The following is a 27,329-nucleotide window of genomic DNA, read 5'->3' on the forward strand; positions in this document are numbered from 1 at the left end:
GGCATGGTGATTCTGATTCTGCATCTTGCTCCATCTTAGCTTAGAACTCACACATAAAAAGAGCAGGCAAGGTGTGCATTTACAATTTAAATTTCAGCACTGTACCTCTTTGGTTCTTCTGGCTTCCTGCTAACACCCTTACCTATCTAAGGCTAGGTCTACACTATACCTTTTTCCAATTTTTTTTCAGAAGACGCTTTTCTGAAATTTGACCCGTCTACACTGGACCAAATTTCAGAAAAAAAAACCCTCTTTCAGAAGAGCCCTTCTTCCTTGTAGAATGAGGAAGACAGGGCTTCCAAAAGAGTGCGTTTGCTCTTCCCCCCCGACAAAAGAAGAAGAGCAAATGCATTCCTTGGACGCAGTGAGTTTTTCCAGGATAGCACAGTCTAGATGTTTAATGCTTTAGTCATCGAGTGCTGGCCAGCACTCCTCCTTTCCATCACAGACAGTGTCACTTTTACAAATCAGACCTTTCTAGAAAAAATCACCTCCTCTTATTACAACTAACCTGTGATGATTTTAGTAGAAAGATATCAAAAAAGAGGGGGATTCCATTTTTTTTCAGTGTGTGGGAGGTTTTTTTTAACCTTGTTGTTTATGAATCCTTCATAGCATAAACCCTAAAACCACAACACTTGGCAGAGGAAACTCAGGGGCACTTGAAATTAAGATATGGATTAAATTTCATGTTGTGTCCTTCTAAAATGGAAAGAATTTTTAAAAACTTTCCCTTCCCTTCCTTATCATCTGCATTATTTCATTCCACTTAACACATGCATTCCCATGGGTCAGTTTCTCTTCATTTATGGTCAATTTCACTTTGGTTACGGTTTCCACAAATGTGCATGACACCATGCACGTGCACAAGAAAAAGCAGCTGTGTTTGTGTTGACAACACCACACAGCACATGAACCCTGAAAAACCAGCACTTGTTTCCAAGGAGTGTTTTGGGTTTTTTTAAGTTCGTGAAAACATCCTGCAGATCGAATACATGCCAAAAGTCAGCATGGGGAAGGCACATAACTGGGAAATGGGAGATGTGGGTTCTGTTTGTAGCTCTACCACTGTCCTTTGATTAGTGGCTCCTGCCTCAGTTTCCCCTTTTGCCCCTTGTCTATTTTAGATGGCAGGTTCTTTGTGGCAGGAAGTGGGTGTGTTCAGCGGACTTCAAGAGAGTATGAAATGGAAGATCTGGTGTTCACCTGTGATTTAGGAAACTTCATTGGGTATGTCCAATGAGGCCCTTGCAGCTGAGCCGTACCAGCTGACTCAGGCTCTTGGGGCTTCGGCTAAGCCACTAAAGGGTTGTTTAATTGCTGCAGAGATATCTAGGCATGGGACGGGGCGGGCCTCTAGGACTCTGAGGCTATGTCTAGACAGCAGGCTTCTTTCGGAAACTCTGTAGTGTAGACATACTCTGAGAGATGGGAGGATCCCAGGGCTTAGGTTGCTGCCCAAGCTTTTATGATTACACCGCAGTGAAACTGCCCCTTAGCTTAGTCAGCTGGCACGAGCCAGCCACAGGTGTCTCATGGCATACAGCCATCCCCAGAGTCTCTTAGAAAGGGGGCAGAGGGGAAGGAGCCGCACGGCGCCTCACCAAGTAGGATAACATGCAGCGCTCACAGCACTTCCCTGTAGATCTCCCCATGTCTTACCAAGGAGATTAATACCATTATCCCAAGATTCTGAGCGAGGAAGGGACTTGCCCAAGGCCACTGAGTGGGCCAGCGGCAGAGGTGGGGATAGACCTTAGGTGTCCTGAAGCCTGGGCACCCTCCTTTAGGCCCCAGCGCCTCCCCGGGAGAGCCCTGTCTCGCTGTGCCCGATCCTGCCATCTGCATGCAGACAAGTCCTACTTATGCCCCAACCCTGCTATGCTACTAAGCATCAGGGAGGAAGCTGCGTTACCAGTGGGAATGGGACACTAGCGGGACAGGCTTCTGGGGACAGACCCTCTGCGGGTGTCAGTCCTTGTGCCCCACTGAGTGAGACAGACCTACATTCCTCTAGTGCAGGGGCGGGCAATCATTTTCGCAGGGGCCCCTGGCCTAGGGGAACGGCCTTAATGGATTTTGCTAGGTGGTCACAGACTGGCAGTCCTGCCTCCAGTAGGGGCGGAGTCTGGGGCAGAAGGGGTGGGGCTTGCGACCAGCGTCTTCCCAGAGTTGTCTGGGGCTGGAGACTTTGAATTAAAAACAGCAAAGGGCTCCTGGCTCTGCTGGGAGCACATTGCCTGGCTGCTGCTTGGGGTTGCTGCGTCTATTTAAAAGGCTCGTGGCTAAGGCCTCTGCCGGGGTAACACCACAACCAGGAGGCAGGAGCCAGGATCCTGCTGCCTGAGCCACCACCTGGAAGAGTGATGGCAAGGGCAGCAGGATATGAGTAGAAAGTGGCCAGATGCAGTCCAAGGGCCGGGTGAAAGTGTTAAGTTGGGCCCTGCTCTAGCACTGGCTCACGCCCTGACACCTCCAAGCCTCAGGACACGTGGGCGTTCCCTGCACCTCCACAGTGCTCCCTGGTTCCTTTCGTTCTGCCCTTTCAGAACCTTGCTGGGGCCAGCCATGCCCCTTCCTTTGCAGCTAAGGGCTAAGCCACATTCCCTGCGCTACCCAAACCCCGCTCCTGTATTCGGCTTTTGGTGGATCCGGGTGGCTGTTCCTCCACACAGCCACAGATTTATGTCTTTGTTCTGCAGCCTCTTCTTTGCCTTCCCATTTCCGCCTCTCTCTCTTTCCCACAGCTCCTTGCTCTGTCACGCTGCACTAGTTCGCTTTGTGAAGATCTTTGTGGACTCCCTTGCGTGGAGCCAAGGGAGGAGAACCTAGAATGGTCCAGGCTGTTCCCCTAGGCCAGGGGCTTTCCCACTTTTTGTCTCATGACCCAGTTGAAGAAAAGTGTGGATGCTGCGTCCCAACATAATGTGACTGGAATGTGGGCTCTGGGGTAGGGCTGGGGCAGGAGGGGCCTGACCTCAAGCAGCGCCTGGTCAGCAGTGCAGTAGAGGTGCTAAGGCAGCTTCCTGCCTGCCCTGGTACCGCAGACCATGCTGCCCCCAGATCAGCCAGCAGCAGGTTCCCAGCCAATAGGAGTGGGGAGCTAGTGCTCAGGGCAGGGGCAGTGCATGGAGCCCTGTGTGCTCCTCCCCCCTGCCTAGGAGCCAGGCCTGCTGCCGTCTGCTTCTGGGGCGCGGCGCAGTCTGCGATGCAGGACAGGCAGGAGCTGCCGTAGCCCCACTTGCTCACCTGATCCCCCTGCAGCGACGAGACCCAGCGCCCACCATTCCACCGTCCAGAACTGGGGTGCGACCCAGGGTTTGAAAAGCACTGCTGGAAGGAGTTTCTCCGCAGCAGGGCAGGTGGCAAGCTGAGATACAAGATACACAAATGCAGGCCAGAAAAATACAACCTTGTCCGGGAACAGAAGGCAATGCACTCCCCGTTCAGCTAAGCGCATGCTTAACTTTAAGTCAATAGGACTTAAGGACACACTTCCATGTTTCTCAGCATTGGGACCTCACCACCCAGGTTTCTATAGAGAAATCTGGTGGCTGGAGCGTGTTACAGTGGCGACTGGACGTATGGATTAAGGGTGCCATAAACAGCTGAGATATTCTGTTTAAACAATCGTTTGTTGACAAGACTATTCTAATCCCATTGAAGCCCTAAGTGATAGATGGATGTTGTCTTTCTGACTCTCCTGCTGCATCACCCATTGATTTTTCAGCCTGGCTGCTAAAGTAACCTTTACCTGAGAGCTTAGGCAGAAAGCGCTAGGTGCCGTGGGCTCAGGCTACAGTCCCTTGTTTGCATGGTGGAAGGAGGGCAGAAAAGGGGCGGAGGTTGCATTTAGCCCCCAAGGAGCAAAGTGTCCCAGCTTGACCCTGCGTATGCCCAGACATCTGGGCCAGGCTAGAGCTTATGTGGGCCTGGCTATGGCTGCACACGGTAAATCTACAGGCTGAGATGAGGATTCTGCAGGGGGCACTTCCAGTCAAAGGTCCGACCCCTTTCCTGAGCAGGAGTCTGGGGATGCAGCAGCAGCATCCCAGAGGCACGGAGACCACTGGCAAGGGAGAGTGGAGTCTGCTCTCCAGCTTTGCTCAGAGCCAGTTGGGGGGGTTAGCCCATGAGGGAGAGGCAGGTGGGTTGTAGCCGACAGGGAGAGGTGGGGGGTCAGTCCACAGGGAGAGGCAGGTGGGTTTTATGTGGGGTTTATAGTTTGGGGCTCTCAGTGCCCCTCTGGGGCAATGTCCTATCCCAGTGGCAGGAAGCCCGGGTTACCAGAGGGGCCTGTGAGTTCAGATCCCCTGGTGAAAGGCCCTTTGTCTGACACTCTGCAAAGCCCCCCAGACCTAGGAGTTTGTGGAAGGGGAGTCGGGGGGTGGGGGGTGGAGAAGGCTGCAGGAGGTGCCGGACTTTTTTGTTTTCTCCTTCCTCCCACCCAGGGTCCTGCAGGGCCAGTAAATGCACAACGTGCCCGCAAGCCAACCCAAGGGCCTCTGGTGCCCCCCAGCCGGCGCTGGGGGACCGGGTTTAATCGCCTCTGCAGGGCCCTATTGACATTTGTCTGCGCGGTCCTGTCGATTCTTTCGCCCGCAGCATTAAAGGCCAGAGCGGCTCCTCATGTCACGTGTTAGCTCCCAAGTCGCCTCTGGAGTTTTCGAAGCTGGAACAAAACCTACCCGAGCGATTCGTTTTGTCTGCGAGGCCCGCTCCGGCTCCGCCCCCGCCCCTGGCATTGGGAGCAGGACAGGCCCATGGAGGGGGAGTCGTGGGGAATTACCCCCTCTCCCAACAGCCAGAGCTGGGAGAACCCCGATAAAAACGCAGAGAGTTGCAGGCCAGAGGCGACGGCAGAGGGGCAGAGAGGAGCCTCGGGTGTTGTTTTCTGGGTCGGACGAAATAAGAAACAGACCCGCTTCCTCCGGCCCCGGGTGTCGCGTTCTACTTTGTTCTGCAGCGTTTGAACGTATCCCTGCTGTTCCCACGGTGCTTTGTTCTAATTAGTGCGTCGTTTGGGGGTAGTGTGTGTGTGTGTGTGTGTGTGTGTGTGTGTGAACCACACTGACTCGAATAGCTTACTGGGGGGGGTGAGAGAGCAAACACAGAGGAGCAGTTGACTGGGGAAGAGGAAGAGCCCCCCCAGGACACTCGACAAGCCCGGGCTGGGGGCTGGGACCCACCCGCCCCTGCCCCGCCTGGCGCTGTCCTGCGGGGGCAGGGGGGAGCGGTGTAAACCCACGCGGGTTCCCTTGGCTCTGCCGGCCTCCCACCTAAGTCACCCTCGGGCAGGGGCCTGAGCGCCTGGTGCGGGGGTCCCGGGGAGGGATGGGCTTAGCCCCCCCCCCCCCACTTCGCATCCAACGGCCGGAGCGCGGATTGGGGGATCCCTGCAGCGTCTTTTCCCGGCGATCTCCCCCCCCCCCCCTTCTCTCCACGGTTCCAAGCGCAGCCGGGGCCTCCGGAATGGGGCCTGCGGTTGCTCTTGGCGCAGTGGAAACGTCTTTCCAGGAGCTCCCTGGGCTGCCCAGGCTGCATGTCCCCAGGGCCACCTCCCTCCCGAAATGCAGCTTCCCTCCGAGGACACCCCCCCTCCCCCCGGCGCCTTTCACCCGGCCTCACCGGTGCCGGTAGGCAAAGACCCCCGGGCTCACAGGCTGAAAAAGCGCCTGGTCTAGACTGGCAGAAGGAAACTGCACAATAGCAAGATCTGGGTGTTCGAACGCAGACAGAGAAGTGAAGCCGCGCAGGTGCAGGGGGTCTGTGGATATGCCCGGCCTGCCCGAGGGAACAATACGCGTATGTGTGTGCGTGTGCAATTACATGAGTGTTATATATCAGATTATACTAGGTATGATTTTCTCTTGGGCAATCGACTACCTTAATTGTGGGGGGCAAGTGTGTGTGTGTGTGTGTGTGTGTGTGCGTGCGCGTGCGCACTCATTCACTCTTTAGATATCATTTCTGGTAGCCGTGTTCTGGGTGCTACTCACTGGCCCCTCGGCTTTGTTAATATTAGATCTGTTTACAATGCAGTTTTGGCTCACGCCACTGCTCTGGCCAGGCCCAGAGATTGAGCTACATGTCCTGGCATGACGAAATTCAATACCTCCCGGGGAACACACCGAAATCCGTGGTCACACTGCCAGCCCTCCGCGGCTGCAGGATCGGGCCCGGAATTGATCCTAAACGTGAAACACCCGCCCATCCCCCAGCGCTCCCTTAGCCACAGGGATACGGTCAATGTGCAGCTATTGGGAGTTCGATCAATCACCTTCCCCCCCCCCCTTCCAGTTTCAACAAATCAATGGTCACAGGATCGGGCCCTGCGTTTGGAGACCCCAGAGAGACCCTGGGCTGTAGCTCCGGGGAGGGGAGGGTGGCTAACAGGTGACAACGAAAGTTAGCCTCAGTTGTAAGGTGAACGTAGAATCGCTTCTTCTGCTTTTGTGTACACAATCCCCCCCCCCCCCCCCGCCCCTGCCACGGGAGCCGTCAGCTTTGTACTAGCGCCAGCGGAAATCATCTAGAAAATAGACTTTATAACCTCGCCTTTAAAAAATGAGCGACCCAGCGGCCTGGCTCGTTTGCGACCCGATAGGTGAAAAAACCCGAACGCGAGACAACTGCCCGCGGAGCTCCTGGATGTGGCTGAGCAGGGATTTGGAGCAATGGCCAATCGATAGGCTTTAACATATTCACAGATGTGTGATACCTAGGTAAACACGCCGAGCGGCTGCCCGTAAATCTGCCACCCAGCCCCTGCGCCCCGCCAGCCGCCTGGCGAACCGGGGTTGGGGGGTTCGTTACTAAACACTTTGCAATGCGCTGGGGCCATTCTCGGAGCATCTGGAACGTTAATATCCCAGGGACAAGGCCTCGCTTTGTCAATATCAGCTGGCGATCACAGCAGAAAGGGGACGAAATATTTGCTTCCCATTGTGTTTTGCGCGCCACTGGACAAACTTTTTTTTTCAGATTTCACACACACACACATACTTTCCAAACTACACAAACTGTAGCAGTAAGACTCGGAGACCTAAAACACACACACACAATTTATTATAGTACTCCCAGATCTTGCACATGTTGGAAGGTAAAACCGAATAACAGAAGGGCTAGGGTAAGAAAAAAATCTTTGCAATTTTTTAAATAAACCATTCATATTGTTACAGGAAATAATATAATATAATATAATATAATATAATATAATATAATATAATATAATATAATATAATATAATATAATATAATATAAATTCCTCTCAATATCTTCCATACCAGCCAGATTAATTCCTACTTTTAACTGTGAGATATAGGCTATATAATCCAGGTTTCTGACGAATGAAACCCTCCCTTCTGAGTTGAAATGCTTCAGTTGGATAAACAGTTCCTAGAAGCCGTTTTAAATTTAATTCTTCAATTTGCCATATAAAATCTTTACACGTCTGTTCGAAAGTCCTGGATATGCCCCGGCGTGGAATATGCTTTGACTGTGAGACTAGTAAAACTAAAAAAAAAAAAAAAGAAGGGGGGGGGGGGACAGAAGAAGGAAAAATAAGACAGGTTAGAGGGCCGTTGGGAGACCTTTAAAAAGAACACGTTTTCCCCTTTTATGATTAAAATATATTTTCCAGTGACCCTAGGCAAAATTTTTTCTTGCGTTCAGAAACAAAAGCCTGCGATCTGTGAAAGATGTGGTTTGCTCACGGAAGAGTTTAAAGTTCAGGGGTTGGGCCCCATTTAACTTTTCAAAATAAATTGCAAATTAAAGAGGCGCTCAAAGTCGGCCATTGATTTTTTCCCCCCTCCGTTCTATTGGGCACATATATAGATATACATTTTTCAACTGGTGGAATGGGATGAGACCTCGACTCTGGTATTTACAATATTACACCACACAAAAGTTGATTTTGCTGGATTTCCAAGTCGGAAAGTTACTGAGATGCCAACATCTGAGCTGGACTTCACCCCTCGAAATTTAAGCAAGGTTTGCAGTTCGGAAGGATGTGAAATGGAATTTAGATTAGATATTCTTTTTTAAAAAGTTATTTCTCTTTGTGTGTATATAAGATAAAGATAAAAAATAGTATCTAGAAAACTAAGGGAATAAATCATATATTTGTAAGTGATTTTTTCAAGAAAAAAATAATGTGATCTATCGAAAATATATAATTTTCCTAAAATTCTAATACATTATTTTCTTCTGTGTTAATGCTCTTTCTTTCTTTCTTTCTTTCTTTCTTTCTTTCTTTCTTTCTTTCTTTCTTTCTTTCTTTCCAGGGCAGTGTTTAGACATCTGATTTATCAGATTTTTAAAGACTTTATCCTCATAGTTGTGTGCTTATTCCATCCTCTCTTATTACAATGTCGCTATAATAGAAAGTTGCGAGGCGGCTGGTGCGAAATGAGGAAACTCCCCGTGACTTTAACTTCTAAATATTAATGTTTTTTGAAGCCCAGCATTGGAGATGTACCCAGATATGAAATCCGACGGATCCATTTATAAAATACAACGCGTGATACAAAATGTTTGTTCCTGTAAGTCCTTTATTTTTCCGTAAACAGTGGTTTAATCGAGCCATGTCACAATGGCTTTTCAGAGACTTTCATCCTATTTGGGATTTTTTTAAAATTAAAATAAATAGATTGATTTTAATTGACTTGAAAATCCTGTTTGGATTCGAACCGGGAGCGTATGCAAACAGTTTTGTCCCTATACAATCTATTTTGTCTCTATATATTAGATTTGAAACTAAGAACGAAACGGGCTATATGAACTCTGAAAATAGAACAAGGTACAAAATCCAGCTTGACTCCTGGACCTAGTCAGTTTTAAAAATCCTCCTTCATCAGGCAATTCCGCCGAGAGAAACATATTTCCACCCGTGTGCTGAACAGTTAAATAATAACAGTGGTGCAGAATCGCAACGCAGTTCCTTTCCCTCTGGCAGCTGAGAGCGGGGAAGGAAAGAAGCGAGGACTGCAAATGCTGAAAAGAACAAAAACCCAAGTTGCAAAAAGCTAAATGGAAAGTTTATGCGCCAAAGAGCGTTGGGCGTGAGAATTCTCAGGGGGTCGCTTTGGCGTCCTAAGATACACCCAATTCCTCGTGGGTTTTGTGGGTGAGAACGTAGTTACACGGAGAAGGCAGGACGGGTGTGACGCGGGCTCTCTCTCTCTGGGTCGTTCTCTAACTTCCTTTTTTCGAAAAAATCGTGGAGCAAATCAAAATACGGAGTAGATCATTAATACTCAGTCAGATAGAGACACTAGCTTCAGCTACCCCAGACTAACACGGCTACATTTCTATCACTAGCTATACAAAGTTATTTACACATATGCACAACTGTTTCCTCTATCCCTTCATCTATTTATCTATCTGCTTTCGTTTGTCTGTGTCCATTAATAAATAGACCGATGTGCACATTTGTGTGTGTGCGGATGTCCACACGTTCAGTCAGATCTGTGTCTATACCATTTATAAGGAGAGAAGTATTTTATTTACTAAGTTTGAGTTCCTAAGCAGAATCCCAAAGACTCCAGATGAAAGGAACTAAGTTCTGAAGTAACTTTCTCCGCTTAGATTTTTTGTTTTGTTTTGTTTTGTTTCGGAGGGGAAAGCGTTTGAATTCCCTCCGAGAACCACTATCAAAGTTTTCCTTTTATTAAGCTATTGATTGTCAAAGTCTTATTTAAACCAACACATTTTAGTTTCTCACATTTTAAGACATCATCTGGGGCCCATTGTATGGAAAATCGATTAGCAGAAATTGCCACGGTGTTTGCCTTACAGTTAATTGTTGTAAAATCGAGACATCTGTAGGCAGAAGCCTGGGGTATAAAGTATTTTGGAACCGAAATGAAAGGATCTGCACAGAGATCTTTTCAATAGGCACTAAATAATTCACCGGCCAGGCGATTTTGTAGTTATTTTAAGGAACTTTAAGGAACTTGATTTTCTGTGGGAGATACGCAATCAAAGGGAATATTCCCTCTTTCTTCCGACACTCTGTGCGTGGTAGAAGGGATCTGATATTTCTCTCTCACAAAGCTGCTCAATGAGTCCTCGAGCTGCATTTCGAGACACAACTTCTGCTTTGTAGCTCTTTCGAACTGGGAGAAAGCCTGTAAAAATGCAGACGAAACAAAGTAACAGCCCTGAACAGAACCTGAGTTTCAGGGAGTGAGAATTCCACCCGGGAGTAATTGCATTCCTGATTTTTTCTTTTATAAAAATTAAAATATATTTCAATGCCCACTGACACAGACAGACACATAGATAGGTAGGAAGGAAAAACTATGAAGCAAACATAATATGCTTGGGAATACAACTCAGCAACTCAATACTCAACAGCCTTTCAAAAGGCATGTCTCAGCCTTTGCAGCCTTACACAATCTCTCTGGTGTGTGATGCATGCATAGACAGATATGTGCGCTACACGTGTGCTATAGAATTATCTCGGTGTGGGCTGGGTACAGGTGAACATCATTACATAGAACACAGTTAACTCAGCCCTCGTGAGCCCCCGTTACACGGACACTTTATTAGCTGACTTTCAGATTCGCAGTCCTCGTAAATCTTCGCGCCTGAAAGCTTCCAAGTTTAAAACCCAGTCTAAACACAGGGCTGATGGGAATAATGCTCGGGCCAGGCTTTCCTAAAATACAGTGCGCTGCCCTTTGGACAGCGATCCCCTTTACTCGGCCCTTCGAGGTAGGGCAGTTTCCTTCTTATTCTTTCAGAGGGGGCAAGTTGGAAACTCATACAGGTTCCCTATCCCGATGCCGGTCCAGGAGATCCTGATCCATGTATCGCACCCTCTATCCCTAGACTCCCTGCTTACCAGCGCTCTGTCCCACTCTCCCTTTTCTCCAACCTCTCTCTCCTCGGCAGGTTTTTAGCACCAGGCCCCCTGCAACTCCCGGCCCCTCGCGCCTGCTCGCCCTGGGGTTGTGAAACTGACGAGGTGGCTTCGGAGGAGCAGCGAGAGGAGGATTAAAGGGAGAGAGGGCGCGGGGGAGACGGAGAGAGGGAAGGGGATCAATAGGATGCAGCTGTCGAATGGAGCTAGAGGAGATGGAATCAAACCCGCCTTCCACAACTGCAGCTCAACTAATTGTTGAAAGACTCCGAGTGGCCATGAGAGGTCCCGGGCTGCTGGGCGTGCAGGGCCAGGCTAGGGAGTTTCAGCGGGGGACATTTGAACTCGATGCGTGGAAACAGGAAATATTGTGTCAGATGCTTTGGCCAGTCTCTCTGGCTGTCCCCGAGCAACCGCTCCAGCTGCCCCCATACACTCCGCCTAGCCCCATTCACACGATCGATGTATCTATCTATCCCTCCCCACATACCCCATCCATCTATCTATCTATCCCTCCCCACATACCCCATCCATCTATCTATCTATCCCTCCACACACCCTCCCTCCCTCCATCCATCCATCTCTCCCCATACACCCCTGTATCTATGTGCCTGTTTGTCTATCTATCTAGCCGTTAAAAAGCTCCTAACCCCACAGTACTGAAGCTTTCTCTTTCCCGGGTCGTTGTGAAGTGTCCACGTGGCATTATTGTGGGGTTTTGATCTGCGCGTGAATTGGTTTACGACACGCACTTCTACAATGCTCTGACTCCCGGGCATGTGGGTTGGCCCAGGAAACAGGGCCGCGTGGGCGTTGCTGGCCGGACCGGGTCTCCATTGAAGGCTGTTTGCGGCAGGGATCTCGAACGAGCCTGACTCCGGTGGAGCTGGGCGGGCCGGGGAGGGGAGGTCGCCTGGCCGGGTTCGAGGGCCGCAGTGCAGGTTTTAAAGGACGCCCTTACGCAGGGCCGTCTCCAAAATCCAGGCAGCTCGCCCCAGATTTTCTAGCGCCCTTGACAGCGTCTGATGATCATCTGAACGACTCCAAGCCCCCCGCCCGTGTTACCGAAGCACAACACACACCCGACAGACTCTGTGACACCCCCATACCTCCCCGCGTTCCACCTCCGCTGTGTTGCATTTCAGGGAAAGGATTGCACGTGGTTGCAGAAATCCTGCTTATTCCTAAAGTTCCTCTCCTCTGTCTCCGCACATTTGCCAGCCTTTTGCCTAATGATATTGTATTGATTGGGCAGGAGCAATGGGGTGTCTTGCAGAGAGGAAAAGGCACGCCAGCCTTGCTCAATTATATTTGACTAATTGCTAAAAGTCCTCCAGTGAACCTCCGCGCGGGGAGGGTTGGGGGATTCAGTCAGTCCCTGGGCCAAGTGAGGAGGCAAAAGGGGTATCGTGCAGAGAAGATCTCTGGCTTCCGAAGATCCCAGGAATTTACAAACATGTGTTGGCAGCAATCTCCAGGCGATATCACCGGACATTTCTCCTGCGTGCACGCCCGGACCTAGCCACACAAGTGCAGCCGCATCAAACACACACACAAGCTCCTGCAGCCACGTGCATTCCTTCCCCAGAAATGCAACACAGCAGAGGTGGAACAGTGGGGGGGGGGGGGAGTTATGGGGGCGTCGCAGAGTCTGTAGGGGGAGCTGGATTTTGATAAAGCGGATTAAGCGTCATTGAAATGATCCCCAGAAGCTGTCAAGGTTCAGAGCCAGACTTTACTCAAACCAAAGTCCCATTGAAGTCCGCGGAAAAGGGGGAGGAGTCAGGCTGCAAGCTTGCTGCATAGGTTTGTTCGGGCTGCTACGTTAGACTCCGAGCAATGTTTTCGAAGCGCTGTTCTGTTTGGATTTGCACAGGGTAACTCCCTCCCCCTCCCCGAGTCGCGCTCGGGTTTTGAGCGCAATTTGCCTTGTATTTATTTCGATTTCCTCTTTCCTTTTCCCTCCCCGCCCAATCCTTTCTCACTCCTCTCTGTCTGAGTGCTGGCTCTTTTGCATGCTTGCTATGAATTCATTAGGCTTCCAATCAAAGTGAGCCATCTCCCTGGCTAAGGGGCGTAATTACGCTGCTTGGGAGAGGTTTTTTCCTTCACGAAAAATCGCTTAAAATAACCCAGAATGACAAATTGCGGGGGGGGGGGGCGTGAAAAAAATACATAATAAATTTTACAAATAACTAGTAACAACTCCCGTCCCTTTGGCGGCCCACTCTTACACACAGAGAAACACACACACACACACACACACACACACACACACACATTGGTCAGACTCAATCTATGGATTGTGTGTCCCATATTCCAATCCTTACACACACACACACACAGATCAGACTCAATCCATGGATTGTGTGTGTCCCATATTCCAACCCTTACACACACACACACACACACACACACACACACACAGATCAGACTCGATCCGTGGGTTGTGTGTGTCCCATATTCCAACCCTTCCTTGTCTTTGGGGCTGAGGACATCCCCAGCTCCCCCGATCTACCCTCCACCCTTCCTGTCTGCTGGCGGGTTTGGCAAATCTTTCTGCCTGAAATCCATTTGGAGATCAAACCGTGGTCGCAATGGGGGATTGTGTATTCCTTTTATGCTACAAATCCTCCGTGTAGTCTCCTTTATGCAAACACCATTTCAGACCGGATCCACGGGATACAAGTGACATTTCCCCAGGGGATGAGGGGGGGCTGGTACTCCCTTTAATACAACACACCCTTCCTCTGCCCTGAGTCTTCCAAAGTATGGGAGATGCTTCACTTCCTACAGGACCGTTCTGTGTCCAGCTCCTACTCCTCCCTAACAAGGATTCCCCTAGGCCTGTCTGCAGAGGGTTAATAACGAAGTAAATACCAGACTGAATAGATATATACAAGAGAAACTGACTGTAAACACATGAAAACTGACCAGACACATAAGAACGTCTAACCTGGGTCAGAACTAAGGTCCATCGAGACCAGTGTCTTGTCTTCGGACAGTGGCCAGAAGCCCCGGAGGGAATAAACAGAACAGGGAACCATCGATCCCCGTCGCCCATTCCCAACCTCTATCAGAGGCTCCAGGGACACCTTCCCTGCCCATCCTGGCTGATGGACCTTGATGGACCCAACCTCCATGTATGTATCTCGCTCTTTCTGGAACCTGGTAAAGTCCTGGCATCCACAGCCCCTCCTGCCCAAGTTAAGAAACCAGAAGAAACAGAGAAAGAAGAAATAGAAATGAGACTAGGGACTGATATTTCCAAATGAAGTGCGCACTGAATAAAAATGCTGTTCACAGAGGGCGTGAAAGGAAGGAGAGGTACAGGCATTCCCCAGGTTACATACAAGATAGGGATTGTAGGTTTGTTCTTAAGTTGAATCTGTATGTAAGTCAGAACTGGTACATATTGTAGGGGAAACTCTAGCCAAACATTTCTCCAGAGCTCAGTTTTATTCTCCCACACCTCACTTCCCTCAGTCCTTTATTCTCAAGCTGAGATGTCTGCTGAGAAAAGCCGCTCCCTGTCTCCCTGGTCTGCTGGGGGGGCGCTAGCTTTGTGTCTCCCTGGTCTGCTGGGGGGAAGGAGCTAGTGCAGGTTTGCCTCACCCCGTTTGTAAGTAGGGATCTGATGTAAGTCGGATCCATGTAACCCGGGGACTGCCTGTACTTGGCCTTGGGCTGCAATGTTGAGTTGTTCGCTATTATAATTATTTATTATTATCTCACGCACAAGCGTCACAATTTTGCACTCTGCATGGGCTCAAATTAACCCTAGATTCGCCGAACTAAAACGGGCTTTGCCGGTGTTTCTGTCTGTCCTCTTCTTTTTAAAACGATGCTGTATTGACCAGAGGAGGAGCCCTCAAAACAACAGCCCACTGCGCCCTGTGTCTGCATTAAGAAAAGGCGGTGCTGGTTTGACCTTACAGCATTTTGTTCTTATTGGCTCCGCTCCGCAAGGAAAGAGATAGAGAGAAAAACAGCGAGACAGACAGAGAGCTATTCTCATCTTGAGTACACTGGTGTCAATCCGGATTTAGACCAGTGTAACCAGTCAGAATCCAAATCTCAGCCCTGAGCTACGCGCTCAGCACGCCTTTTGTGATCCCCGTTCTTTATAAAATAGTCCCTCATCAAGTCTCGCACCGCTGTGATGTCTCACTTCCGTTCGTTTTCTTTTTGCTCCGACACGGTGGAGAAACACCCAGAGCTCCCCGTGGGAAGGGAGCTTTCGGCTTATGATTTTCCTTCAAGGTTAAATGAGTCTGAGACCACGTGAGAGCTTGAATAGAGATCCGGGGCGGAGTGATCTATTCTCGGTCCCCAGCAGCTAGTGCTGGTGGATTTCGAGCAGCGTGGTGGAAGCTGGATGCTCGGCTTTGCAGCATGTTCCGGGTTCCATGGCCAGTAAAGGGCCCTGGACTTTTCCACTCAGGCCCCTGCAGTGGCATTTTGCCCCCAGGGGTGGGCAGCTGTAGTGCATTTTCTGCTCCCTCCCCCCACACTTTGGAGCTTTTCCTAGAGCAGCCTTTCTCAAATGGGGGTCTTGACCCTAAAGGGAGTCTCTGGACTATTGCAGGGGGGTTTGTGGGAGTGGTGGCGGCTGGCTGGGTGCCCAGCAGCTCAGTAGTAAGGGTGGCTTGGTATTGGGAGGGGGGTCTTCATTTTCTGGGGGGAGGGAGTCATCACATCCTGGAATATTTTCAAAGGAGGTTGCTGCAAAAATGGCTTAGAAGAGTTATAAGAGGGGAGATGTGAGCACAGACACCCAACCCGCTTGTGACTCCCTGGGCCAGGGCACTGGGAGCCATTGCGGTGCTAGATGGGGCCTACTTGCCTTGCCTTGCACCACTCTTTTATGCTGGGGAAAGGTGGGGGCAAGGTGGCCTGTGCTTCCCTGCCTGCAGCCTTCCTTGCTAGCTCTTGGGGACTTTTCAAAATGCCTTGCTGCTCACACCCCTGCTGCTACAGAGGGCAAGGCCCTGGGATGACTTTCAAGGCTCCAACACTCCCACTCTGTGGCAGGGTTGAGACTGTCCAAATCCCTGAATCCTTGTTCCATGATGCCCTTCTGGGCCACCATAGATTCCCTTGGCCCTTGCATAGGATGCAAGAGGTGGTGGAGGAAAAGCAGTTCCACACACCCCTCCCTTCCCCACAACTGATTCTAGGGCACAGTGGGGTTCTGCACCCCGTCAGCTCATACCAGTGGAGTGGGTGGGGACTTGAGGGTGGGTTCCTAGATGCCTGTTCCCAGGGGCATTTCAGATGCTGGAGGGAAACCTAGAATGGGGGAAAGGGATGCAAAACCCTGCTCCGAACTATCAGAGTGGCAGCCTGTATCCGCAGAAACAATGAGTAACCCTGGGGCACTTTAAAGACAGATGCATCTGACAAAGTGGGGCTTTGCCCACAAAAGCTTATGCCCAAATACATCTGTTAGGGTGTGTCTACTCTGCACCCTTAGCTAGAAATAAACTTATTTCAAGTTAATTTCAAAATAGCGTATTTTGAAATTTGGCACCACCTACACAGCACCAGATTTTGAAATAGAGCACTATTCTGAAACATCCCTTAATCCTAACAGAATGAGGATGTCAGAAATGCACGCCTGTTGTTCTGAAAGCTATTTCAAAATAATGGGCACACTGTCAAGACACAGAAAATGCTATTTCAGGTTACAGGAAGTATCCTGAAATAGTGCCACTCTGTAGATGCACCCTAATGGTGAATAACTAATGTTATTCCAAAATAACATAGTTCGTGACAGAATGTCAAAATAATGTCAAGCTGGAGGACTTTTTACTCCAACTCCTGTAATCCTCATTTTAGGAGGAGTAAGGGAAGTCAAAAGAAGAGTGCTCTTTTTCCAACTTCCTGCTGTGTAGACAGCACCAAAAGCAGAAGTAAGCTAGTTTGGCTTAAGCTATGCAATTGACATAGCTCAAGTTGCGCAGTTTATTTCAGATTTAGCCCTGTTGTGTAGTCTTTAAGGGTACGCCTCTACACAGTTGCACGTAGGCTTGAAATAAGCTATGCAATTCAAGCTACACAAATTACGTAGATTATTTCGAGATAGCCTATTTCGAAATTTGGCGCTGTCTACACAGTGCCAAATTTCAAAATAAAGCACTATTCTGGAGTCTTCCTTGTTCCCTGTGCAACGAGGGTTACAGGAAGCCAGAATAAGAGGCCCGTTATTTCAAAATTATTTTGAAATAATGGGCATGCTGTTAAGATAACGGATGTTATCTCAAAATAGCGCTGCTGTGTAGACATACCATCAGATGCCACAGGATTCTTCATTGTCTATTCTGAAGTGTCCCTACTCTGTTTGCTAGAAGCTGGGAATGGGTAACAGGGGCTGGATCACTTGATGATTCCCTCTTCTGTTCACTCCTTTGAAGCTTTGGCCACTGCCAGAAGACAGGATCTAGGCTGGACTATATGGACTATTGGTCAGACCCCCATGTCCGTTCCTATGTATGTTACCACTACAGAAATGGGTTTGAGGTGGTGGCCTGGGTGGAACCAGTCATTTCTTTACTCTTTGAGGGCATCTTCTGCCCAGATGAGGATGGAGTAGAACTTGATGGTAGGATCCATCTCAGGTTTCTTCCTTCTCAACCAGATTTGGAAAGCAATCTCCCTCTCTGCCCTTCCCTGGGTGACTACTGTAGTTTGGAGCTGAAGTGGCCTCCCAGAATGGATGGCCATGGGATTAATTTTATATTGCTATCAAATATAAAGAAAAGAAAGAGCTGGACTACAGCTCATCCCTTCTATGGGCGCATTAGAGAGGGTCCAACAGAGGGCAACCAAAATGATTAGGGGGCTGGAGCCCCCTACGAGGCCTACGAGGAGAGGCTAAGGGATTTGGGTTTGTTTAGTCTGCAGAAACAAAAAGTGAGGGGGGATTTGAGAGCAGCCTTCAGCTTCCTGAAGGGAGGTTCCGAAGAGGCTGGAGAGAGGCTGTTCTCAGTAGTGACAGGTGGCAGAACAAGGAGCAATGGTCTCAAGTTACAGTGGGAGAGGTCTAGGTTGAATATTAGGAAAAACTATTTCCCTAGGAGGGTGGTGAAGCACTGGGATGAGTTCCCTAGGGAGGGGGTGGAATCTCCATCCCTAGCAGTTTTTAAGTCTGGCTTGACAAAGCCCTGGCTGGGTTGATTTAGTTGGGATTGGTCCTGCCTTGGGCAGGGGGCTGGACTTGATGATCTTCTGAGGTCTCTTCCAGGTCTATGGGTCTATGATTCTATGATGAGAGCAAAAGTCTGTCCAGATGGCACATTTTAGGTAGGAGCTAGTTCCTAATCAGGGAAAAGGAGAGACTAAATGCATTGACACCGTTGTGAACATTTTTTCATAACAAGTCATCTGCATATCCATGCAGCTTGGCCCAGTAGTTGCACTGAGACAGAGTTTCCCTTTATTTATTATTTATTAATTATTATGATGATAGCAAGACTCCCTTTGCCTTTTCTGATCCGCAAGAGACTGCCTCGCGTCAGGTGGTCCCTGATTTCAGGCTCTGCAGCTCGGATTTTTGGTGAGATCTGTGGACTACCGACGTTGAAAGGGAAGGAGAAGAAAGGCAGCAGGTGCACTAGGGGGCTTTGTGTCAGGTTATTATAGCGGCATCGCTGCGACATGGCCATCATGTTGCTGCAGGAATATATACCCAGGTGAACGCTAGAAGATCCCCGGGGGCGTCCAGTCAGACCCAGGGTTGCTTTCGATGCAAAGGTTGGACGGATTCAAAAGCCCATGCAATATACAATCCACAGAGCATAACCCCTGGTCTGGGCTTGCCTGCTGCCCTCTGTGCACTTCTCGGGCGCTCGCCTGCCAGAAAGAAACGGAGCAGGGATGCTGAGGAAAAGAAGTGGAGCAAAGGAGAAAAACTAGCAATGATTAAAATAAAATCCAGCCCGTCAAAATGACTTTTCCCCGCCATAAATTGCATTTGTGGTGTTGGTTTGGGAGGGTTAGTTGGTGCAATGCATCTGAGTCAATAGCAGCTAAATGGAGACTTCTATTCCCCTCCCCCCTCCCAACTCATTACAATGATTTGGTCTCATGCAGGCTACTGTAATAGATTTAGAGGCTTGGAGGATGATTTCCAAAGGAATAGACGTGTCCTTTATTGATGGCGCTTATTAAATCCAAAGCTCCAGAATAGTTAGTAATGCTTTAAAAATGGTAAGCTATAGATTTTTTACATAGGCCAATAAAGCTTTGGAAACCAGCATATATTGACCTGAAAGGACTCAGAACAGACTGAAAATATTGGAACTGTTTCAATATCAACTTAAATATTAGCTAGAGGCTCCATGGAAGCTACATTCTGTGTCCTTTTTGGTCTGCTCTCGCTCTCTTTTTAGCCAAAGAATGCTCTCCGATTTCAATATTGCTTTTTTCCCTGGAAAGGCGCGGGATGATATTTTGTTGTCTGCCGGTCTGTCTACAGCTCATGTCTGCGTTTTACTGTCTCACACTCACCTCTTGTCTCGCTCTCTAAGATTCTCTCTAATGTATGTGTCTGATCTGAATTTAAAGCACAGGAGTTCCTTAAAGTGTGTGTGTGTGTGTGTGTGTGTGTGTGTGTGTGTGTGTGTGTGTGTGTGTGTGTGTGTGTGTGTGTGTGTGTGTGTGTGTGTGTGTGTGTGTGTTATTGCAAAGGTCTGTACAGTCTGTTGGTTCCTTCCAGTCTTTCATTGCCAGAGAGCAATCCATTCCTGCTGCAGAAATATTGTGTTTGTCATTTTACCAGCTACTGTGCTCTTCTTGCGGGTCTCAAGAAAGAGTGTGTGTTGGGTTTTGCAAGCAAGTTTTAAAGATGATCAAAACACGGGTTGGACCCGGAAAGCCTCTTTCCCTTCCTTCCTTCCTTCCTTCCTTCCTTCCTTCCTTCCCCCGCCTCACACACCCTCTATCTATCTTTCTTTCGTACAAGGCCAGAGATCCGGTAGCACCGAGGATCCTACTGAGCGGATCACGCAAGGAACTCTCTGGTTATCTGGTACACAGATTTGCGGAAGTGGAAAAGAAAACTCGAGTAAAGTTACTGTTGTTTGCAGGTCGCCTGACGGCGTGTGTATCATACCTGTTCATGTGTTTGTCTACACATGTGCGTGCGTTGCAAACGCTCTCTCTCTCTCACACACATACACCCCTGTGCAATGGCTGGCCCTGAGCCACCGGGCACTTTCAGGTCACCAGGGCTATGCCAGCCACACCCCACGGCTCCTCGGCCGCCCAGCCCGAAATGGGATCCGATGTTCCCCGCCTGCCAAAGAGCCAGAGCTGGCACTCTTTCCCCCCACCCCCACCCCCACCCCCACCCCCACCCCCACCCCCACCCCCCACTCCAGCAGGAAGCCGTGAGCCAAGCAAGCTGAGAGCCAGGAGCGCTTCCTCCCGCCCCTCCGCATCTGGAGCGATCGATGCCTTAGGGGTCGGATCGGTGGTGGGGACGGAGCCGGGATGGCCCGCGAGCCTGCGCTCCCCATAGCACGAGCCCTAAGATGGGGTGTCTGCAAAACACCCTAGGTGAGGCATTCCCGGAAGCCCTGAACGGCGCAACACAGCTCCCCCGAAACACACGCTGGGAAACGGATTGTGAATGTGAGTGCACGTTGTGAAGTTGCGTGTGTAGCCACACACACACACATCTATGCAATAACCGGCCGGCATGTGCATCGATCGATCGATCGATCGCGAAATTAACGAACGTAAAAGCTGGGTAGATCATATACTGTGTCGTGCATACGAGCTTTACACAGACAGACAGACAGACAGAGAAGCTGACACACACCGTGTCCACAATTATCAACTTTTTTTCTCCTATGCATTTCCCTTCAGACTTACACCCTCTCCCCTCCCCCCTTTTCAGGCATGAATCATCCACCCATTAATCGCGCGTGTGTGTGAGGGAGCAGAGAGCGAGCCAAAGGTGTTTTCTGGCCATGTTGTGTGTGTGTTTCAAACCCGATCCGTTCTCCCCTGGGACACGCCGCTGGGCGCTCAGACCTCCCCCGGCTTGGCTGCGCCCAGGCCCGGGGAAGCCGGTTGCGCTCCCGGCCGGGGCGCTGGGTGCAGCCCCGCAAGGCAGAAGTTCATTTATTTCCCAGTTGCGCGTTGCCCGCGCCAAGTTATAGTTTGACCAGCTGAGCGGGGAGGGGGGCGGAGAGGGGGGGGGGCGTGCGGCGAGCCGGGAGCTGCTGACGTCAGGCCCTGCTGGCTGTGAGATTGAGGCTGGCTGGAGGTCTGCGATTCAATGCAACCCGCCGCCTTCCCAGCGCCAGCCACAGAGCGCGGAGAGCCCGGCCGAGCCGCGCGCACCCACCGCGGCCGGGCGTTGCATGGCGAGGGGGTGGCGGCGGGAGGGGGGCGCGCCAGAGAGGCCCGGCCATGCCGGAGTGACTGCGAGGGGGGCAGATCGATGGCCCTGAATTAAGCCGGGCGGGCGGGGGGCGGGGGCCGAGCCGGCATGGAACTTACAATGGAGAGCCTGGGCGGCTTGCACGGCGTGTCCCACGCGCAGGCCGGCGAGCTGATGAGCCCGGCCCACGGCCGGCCGGCCGCCCACCGGAACCTGGTCTCCCACGGCCGGCCGGCCATGGTCTCCAGCATGGCCTCGATCCTGGAAGGCGCCGGGGAGTACCGGGCGGAGCACAGCCTGGCGGCGCCCCTGCACCCGGCCATGAGCATGGCCTGCGAGTCCCCCTCTGGCATGAGCCTGAGCAGCACCTACACCACGCTCACCCCGCTCCAGCACCTGCCCCCCATCTCCACCGTCTCGGACAAGTTCCACCACCCGCACCCGCACCACCACCCGCACCACCCGCACCAGCGCCTGCCGGCCAACGTCAGCGGCAGCTTCACCCTCATGCGGGACGAGCGCGGCCTCTCCTCCATGGGCAACCTCTACGGCCACTACCCCAAGGACATGCCGGCCATGGGGCAGCCGCTCTCCCCGCTGCCCAACGGGCTGGGCACCTTGCACAACGCGCAGCAGCCGCTGGCCCCCTACGGCCCCGGGGGGCACCTGGCCGGGGACAAGATGCTCTCCCCCAACGGCTTCGACTCCCACGCCGCCATGCTCTCCCGGAGCGAGGAGCACCTGGCCCGCGGGCTGGGCGCGCCGGGCGCCGGCATGATGGCCCCGCTCAACGGCATGCACCCGCACGGGCACCCCCACGGCCAGCCGGGCGCCTCGCTGCTGGGCGAGCGGGAGAGGCAGGCGTCCACCTCGGGCTCGCAGGCCGGCAGCTCCGGGCAGGTGGAGGAAATCAACACCAAGGAGGTGGCCCAGCGCATCACGGCGGAGCTGAAGCGCTACAGCATCCCGCAGGCCATCTTCGCCCAGCGGATCTTGTGCCGCTCTCAGGGGACCCTCTCCGACCTGCTGCGGAACCCCAAGCCCTGGAGCAAGCTCAAGTCCGGCCGGGAGACCTTCCGCAGGATGTGGAAGTGGCTGCAGGAGCCCGAGTTCCAGAGGATGTCAGCGCTGAGGCTCGCAGGTAGGGGGACGCCCGAAGGGGGGGGAGGGGAGCAGTGGCACGGGACCGTGCGGGGGTACTGCTGATTGCAACAACCCCCAGAGGACCGGGGTGGGTCTGCACAAGCAGCCTTCAGCAAAGACCCCCTTTGCACGGGCAGCATTGGTGTGACACCTCGCCAGCGCTCCAAGAAGTGCTCTCTCTCTCACACACACACAGACACACACACACGGCGTGCTCTCCTTTAGCTCTGTGCCGGATGGCTGCATTATTATTTCCCTCTCTCTGTGGGTGTTTCAAGTCTTTAACCGATCGCATAGAAAAGGAGATCATATTTAACCTAAACCTCCCCTCAAGCCGATGTGATAGCTCCCCCATCGAAATCTCCCCCCATCAGCGTGCTCCTGGCAGTCTAAAGAATCAGGGATGCAAATGCTATAGGGTACTTGTTTCAATTTTAGATCTATCTATCTATCTATCTATCTATCTATCTATCTATCTATCTATCTATCTATCTATCTATCTATCTATCCCCATACACCCCCTCTATCTATCTATCTATCTATCTATCTATCTATCTATCTATCTATCTCGCTCTCTCTCTCAGCTACCTACCTGATCTTCTCAGGTTTGTTTGTTGTTGGTTGGGGGGGGGGGGGTGCTTGTGTGTTTGCTTTGGTCCTTTGGGAGGTCTTAACTCGCCCCCTAAATGCCGAGCGGTAAATCAGTGACCCCAGCGAGGTCTGAACGGTCTGTCCACGCCAGCCCCCAAGGCCTGCTTCTTCCAGCTGCTGAATGAATCAAAACTCAGCTGTTCCCCTCCCCCCGCTCCTTCCCAATGGATCGATGTGATCGCTCCTTCATTTTACAAATGGCACCGCCAATCAATTCTCTAGAGCCCGGGCAATCGTTTGCATTTGGAGGCGTTTGACGTGGGCCTGATTTGCTTTTGCAAGCCCAGGGGTCTTTGCTGGCAGGGAAATGTTGCTGCCTAGCCCGAAGCATCCCTGCTCAGATGCAGCCCTGACTTTATGTTAAAGGAACGGACGGTGGCAGAAAAATAAACCCACCCCCACATCGTCCCTTAGCTCCAGGGCTCTTCAGTGGCTCTGCTGCACTCTGCTTCTCTGTGTTAACATTGGGGGTAACATTCCTTGATAGAATTTCTACCTCTTCCTGCCACCCCTCCCCCGCTTGTGCGGAATTAATGTGTCCAGTCTACAACCTGGTGTGAATTGCATGGTTATAAAGATGGTTGGCTAGACACGTGATGCATACAACTAGACGTGCATCGTTGTATATATCGTGTGTACACTCTGCAGTGTGTGTGTGTGTGCGTGTTGAAACGCTCGGTATCACAGCCCTCGGCGTCTGTGTGTGATTACAACTGATGCCGTAGGAAGGCCCCGTGTGGATCCACGTTCCTCTCTGTTCTGCACACACGTAGATGCCTCGATGGACAGGTCCAGACCTCCAGAGACAGGTCCTGTCTGTTCTGCCTGCGTGGCTGTGGAAGACGGCGAAGCGGGGCTTTTCTGCGGGCGCTCATTTATAATGCAACGTAAACAAAGATGCAATGCGCCTGTTGTGCACATAGACTAGAAGGGGAAATCGATTTTCTACACATGGAGACACAGTGACCCCGTTAATCTATTCCTATGCAAGACCTGCACACTCACAGCCCCTGTACAAAGCTTGCACCGAGCCCCGCCAATGCAAACCTGCCTGCATATCACCCACTTTCGCTTTCTCTTTTCCTGTTGCCACGCCGGCTCCGGCTGGTCCACCTACTGTCTCAGGACTCTCCTGGCTGAAATAAGCTACTATTGATACCTGCCCGCCTCCCCTCCCCCCCTTCTGTGTATTCAGCATTGCTTCTGACCATATGATATTCCCACGTCCTGTCACCCCCCGGCCTTGCGGCGAAGGCTGTTCCCTAGGCTGAATGATCAAGACGAACTCTAGTTTGGATTTCAGAACCGCCAGAAACTGGGATTGGCCGGGGGGGATAAATCACTGGACATTTCCGGGGTCTGTTAATTTCCTCTGAAGCGCCTGGCCTTGACCACTGCCAGGGACAGGCGTGGGCTGCGTGGACCATTGGTAGGGCTGTTCTTGCGGGCAGTTTGTGTCTGGTGGGCTCCAAGGGGGCGGCCTGGGCCATTTTTAAAGAATTCCACATGCCCTGTGGGCCATCTAGTGTCAAGCAGCTCCAAGCAGATCTGAACAGGAATCTGATGAAGCGCTGCTCACACATAGCGAGATGTCGGGGGTTATTTATGGGTGGATAGTAGTATTCATATGTATTTAGTGTAATTCAGTTGCTCTTTAATTAGGGCAAGATAGTGGCATCCTTTAGTTCCAGTCGATGCCCTATTGAAAAGCAGTTAATAGAATGCAAATTGTTCCTGCCTTTACAAGGTTCTGGTAAATAAAGATTTAAACACTGCCACAATTGGCTTTTTAAGTACCCCCGTTGTTCAATCTAATTGAGCAGTTGGGATTTTATTTCTGACTCACCAAAATTAAAAAAAAAACCCACCTCCAAAGCTTGAAGATTCAAGGGAAATTCTATATGGATATCTCTGGATGTGTATTTTACCTAAAAGGTTCAACAAAACCACCCACTAAATGAACTCACCATGTTCTTGGAACAGGTTCAGTCTTTATTATTATTAAATCAAATTTGGATTTTTTTTTAGTTTTCTCATCCACTACAAAGGAGACTTAGGAATTCTCTATAAACCTTATTTTTTATGAATTGGGAGGTCGTATGACATGGGTGATTTTCACTGATTTAATCAAAATCCGTTGGCTATACGTTAAAGTACTTGATTTCTTGCATATATTAAAATATAGTTATGTTAAAATCATTGCATAATATGCAATATGTTGCTTAGTATTTTAAAATATAGGTTATATTAGATATATAAAATACAGTTCTATTAAACCAAAACGTCTGTATTACATCATACACAATATATCAAACAATTAAATATCAGTTATGTTATATACCTAAAATAACATGGTTAGAAGACGGTGAATTAAAATAAAAATAATGCATCGTAAATATACACGGCAGTTCTATGAAAGGTGAGGGTTTTTTTCTGCAAGGTTTTGTTTCGTTTCCAAATTAACAGGAACATGCCATCGTCTTTAAACAAAGAAAGTAAAACAGATCGTAATTTTGGGGTGTTTCTGGAAAATCAAATATGAAAATAGTGTACCAAATATGGAGTTAAAGGACACTGTTGCAACTGACATTTGTCAAATCATTGAGGAGAGAAATTGGCTAGGTCTGATAACTCTTTGCCGATGGATGCGAGATTTTGCAAGGAATTTTGAGATGGCTTATTAACCCGTCCTTAAGAAGGTGAGAAAATACCATCGAGCTATATTTTTAGAAACCCCAAGGAGGAGCTGAAAATGGCAGCGTAGAGGCGTTGTGCACTTAGAGGGCGAGGGTGTCATTTCAAAGGACGCTTTTACCCAGAGCTATTTTGGAATAATCGCAGGGTTGCAGACACGAAGGAATAAAAAAAGTCACTGCTTTTGGTGTTTGTATGGAAGGTTTGTATATGAATACGTCGAATTAAGGTTATTTCGAAATAACATAGTTAGATTAGACAGACACTTGAGCAGGTATGGTGCGTGGTACTGAGTTCACATTGGGGCCAGCTGGTCATATACATTGGTGACTGCACGTATGTGTATCTGTTATGTGCCGAAAGAGGAGCAGGACACACCAGGGATTGTATGGAGTGTCTACATACCCCTCTGAAACTTTTGTACCTATTTCTCTCTCTTTTCTTTGGAGTGGTTGTGTTCGGTTGGTTGGTTGGTTGGTTGGTTGTGTGGTTGTTTTTCTTGTGCTCAGGTGCAGTGACTTGCGTTATTCCTGGCTTTGCTTTTCACCGCAGCTGATCTGCATATCGTCTGCATACACTTGGCATACATTACACTGATTGCCTTTCAAAAGCGTAATTACATGGCAAGTGGAATTGGTCTGGGGTAGGGGGTGGACTCCTTCAACCGCTCAAATCGATACATTCGAATTACTATCCCTAATCCATCACAGTCACCCCCAATCGATTGATTTTTTCTTTGAACCGGCTTCAAATATTGTTTAAATTGCCGCTCCAGAGCACAACTGTATTTTGAGTGGGGGGAGGGGCAGGACGGGCTTGTGACATCGAGTCATACGCGGCTGAGAACCGGGAGCCGCGACGCAGAGAAAATCAATCGCGGAGCCAAAGTACAAAGCAACCGGCCTGGCGCGGGGCTGGGCACGAGAAAATGGCAAACGGGGACTCGAACTGTCGCAGACTGGAGGTGGTAACCGCGAGGAAGGAGCCTTCCGGGCCGGCCCACCTGTCTGGGGAGCGCCTGGGGCTTGGTGCTGGGCGAGAAATTGACGTGACAGAAAAACGCGAGATTGAACATGGTTCCTTGGAACCAGCCCCTAAAATCTCAGGCTGAGAATACAGCACCCCGGAGGGGTTGTGCGTAAGGGGGTGTTGGGCTGGGAACCGGGAAGAAATCTCGCCAACCGATTGTCTTTGTAAAACTGACTCGATCAAAGCGCTTTAGAGTCTCTATTGCCTCTGTGCCACGTGGCACACAGCTGAGGGCGGGGGGCGGTTCCTGCCTGGCTCTCTGCCCCGCAGGCTGTGGGGTGAGACCCGGAATGGGAGCAGGGCAGGGAGGAAAGCCAGCAGCGAGCCAATAAGCTGCTGTCTCCTGCCACTTGTAGCTGAAGAGAGACCCCACGGACCACAGCAAACCGGGGAGACATACGGGGCTGGGGAGTGTAGCGGGATAAGTTCTGTGCTGTGTTGGTGGGGACACAGAGGGGTGTGAATGGGTGAACCAGGAGGCGCAGAGGGGCGTGAATTGGTGACAGCGGGAGGTGTAAGGAGGTAAATGGGGCTAGGTAGATCTGGATA

General features: G+C 50.5%; 1 protein-coding gene across 1 annotated transcript; it reads left to right on the forward strand.

Annotated features, from left to right (window-relative positions):
• The first annotated feature begins 21,206 nt into the window (after positions 1-21,206).
• ONECUT3 (one cut homeobox 3) lies at positions 21,207-22,517 on the forward strand. The gene has a single exon (XM_075903400.2). It carries the CDS (start codon positions 21,372-21,374, stop codon positions 22,467-22,469), a length of 1,098 nt encoding a protein of 365 aa, XP_075759515.2. The 5' UTR covers positions 21,207-21,371; the 3' UTR covers positions 22,470-22,517.
• Positions 22,518-27,329: the final 4,812 nt, after the last annotated feature.

This window comes from Pelodiscus sinensis, chromosome 32, assembly GCF_052426305.1.
Source record: "Pelodiscus sinensis isolate ZL-2025 chromosome 32, ASM5242630v1, whole genome shotgun sequence".
In the NCBI taxonomy this organism is placed as follows: Eukaryota; Metazoa; Chordata; order Testudines; family Trionychidae; genus Pelodiscus; species Pelodiscus sinensis.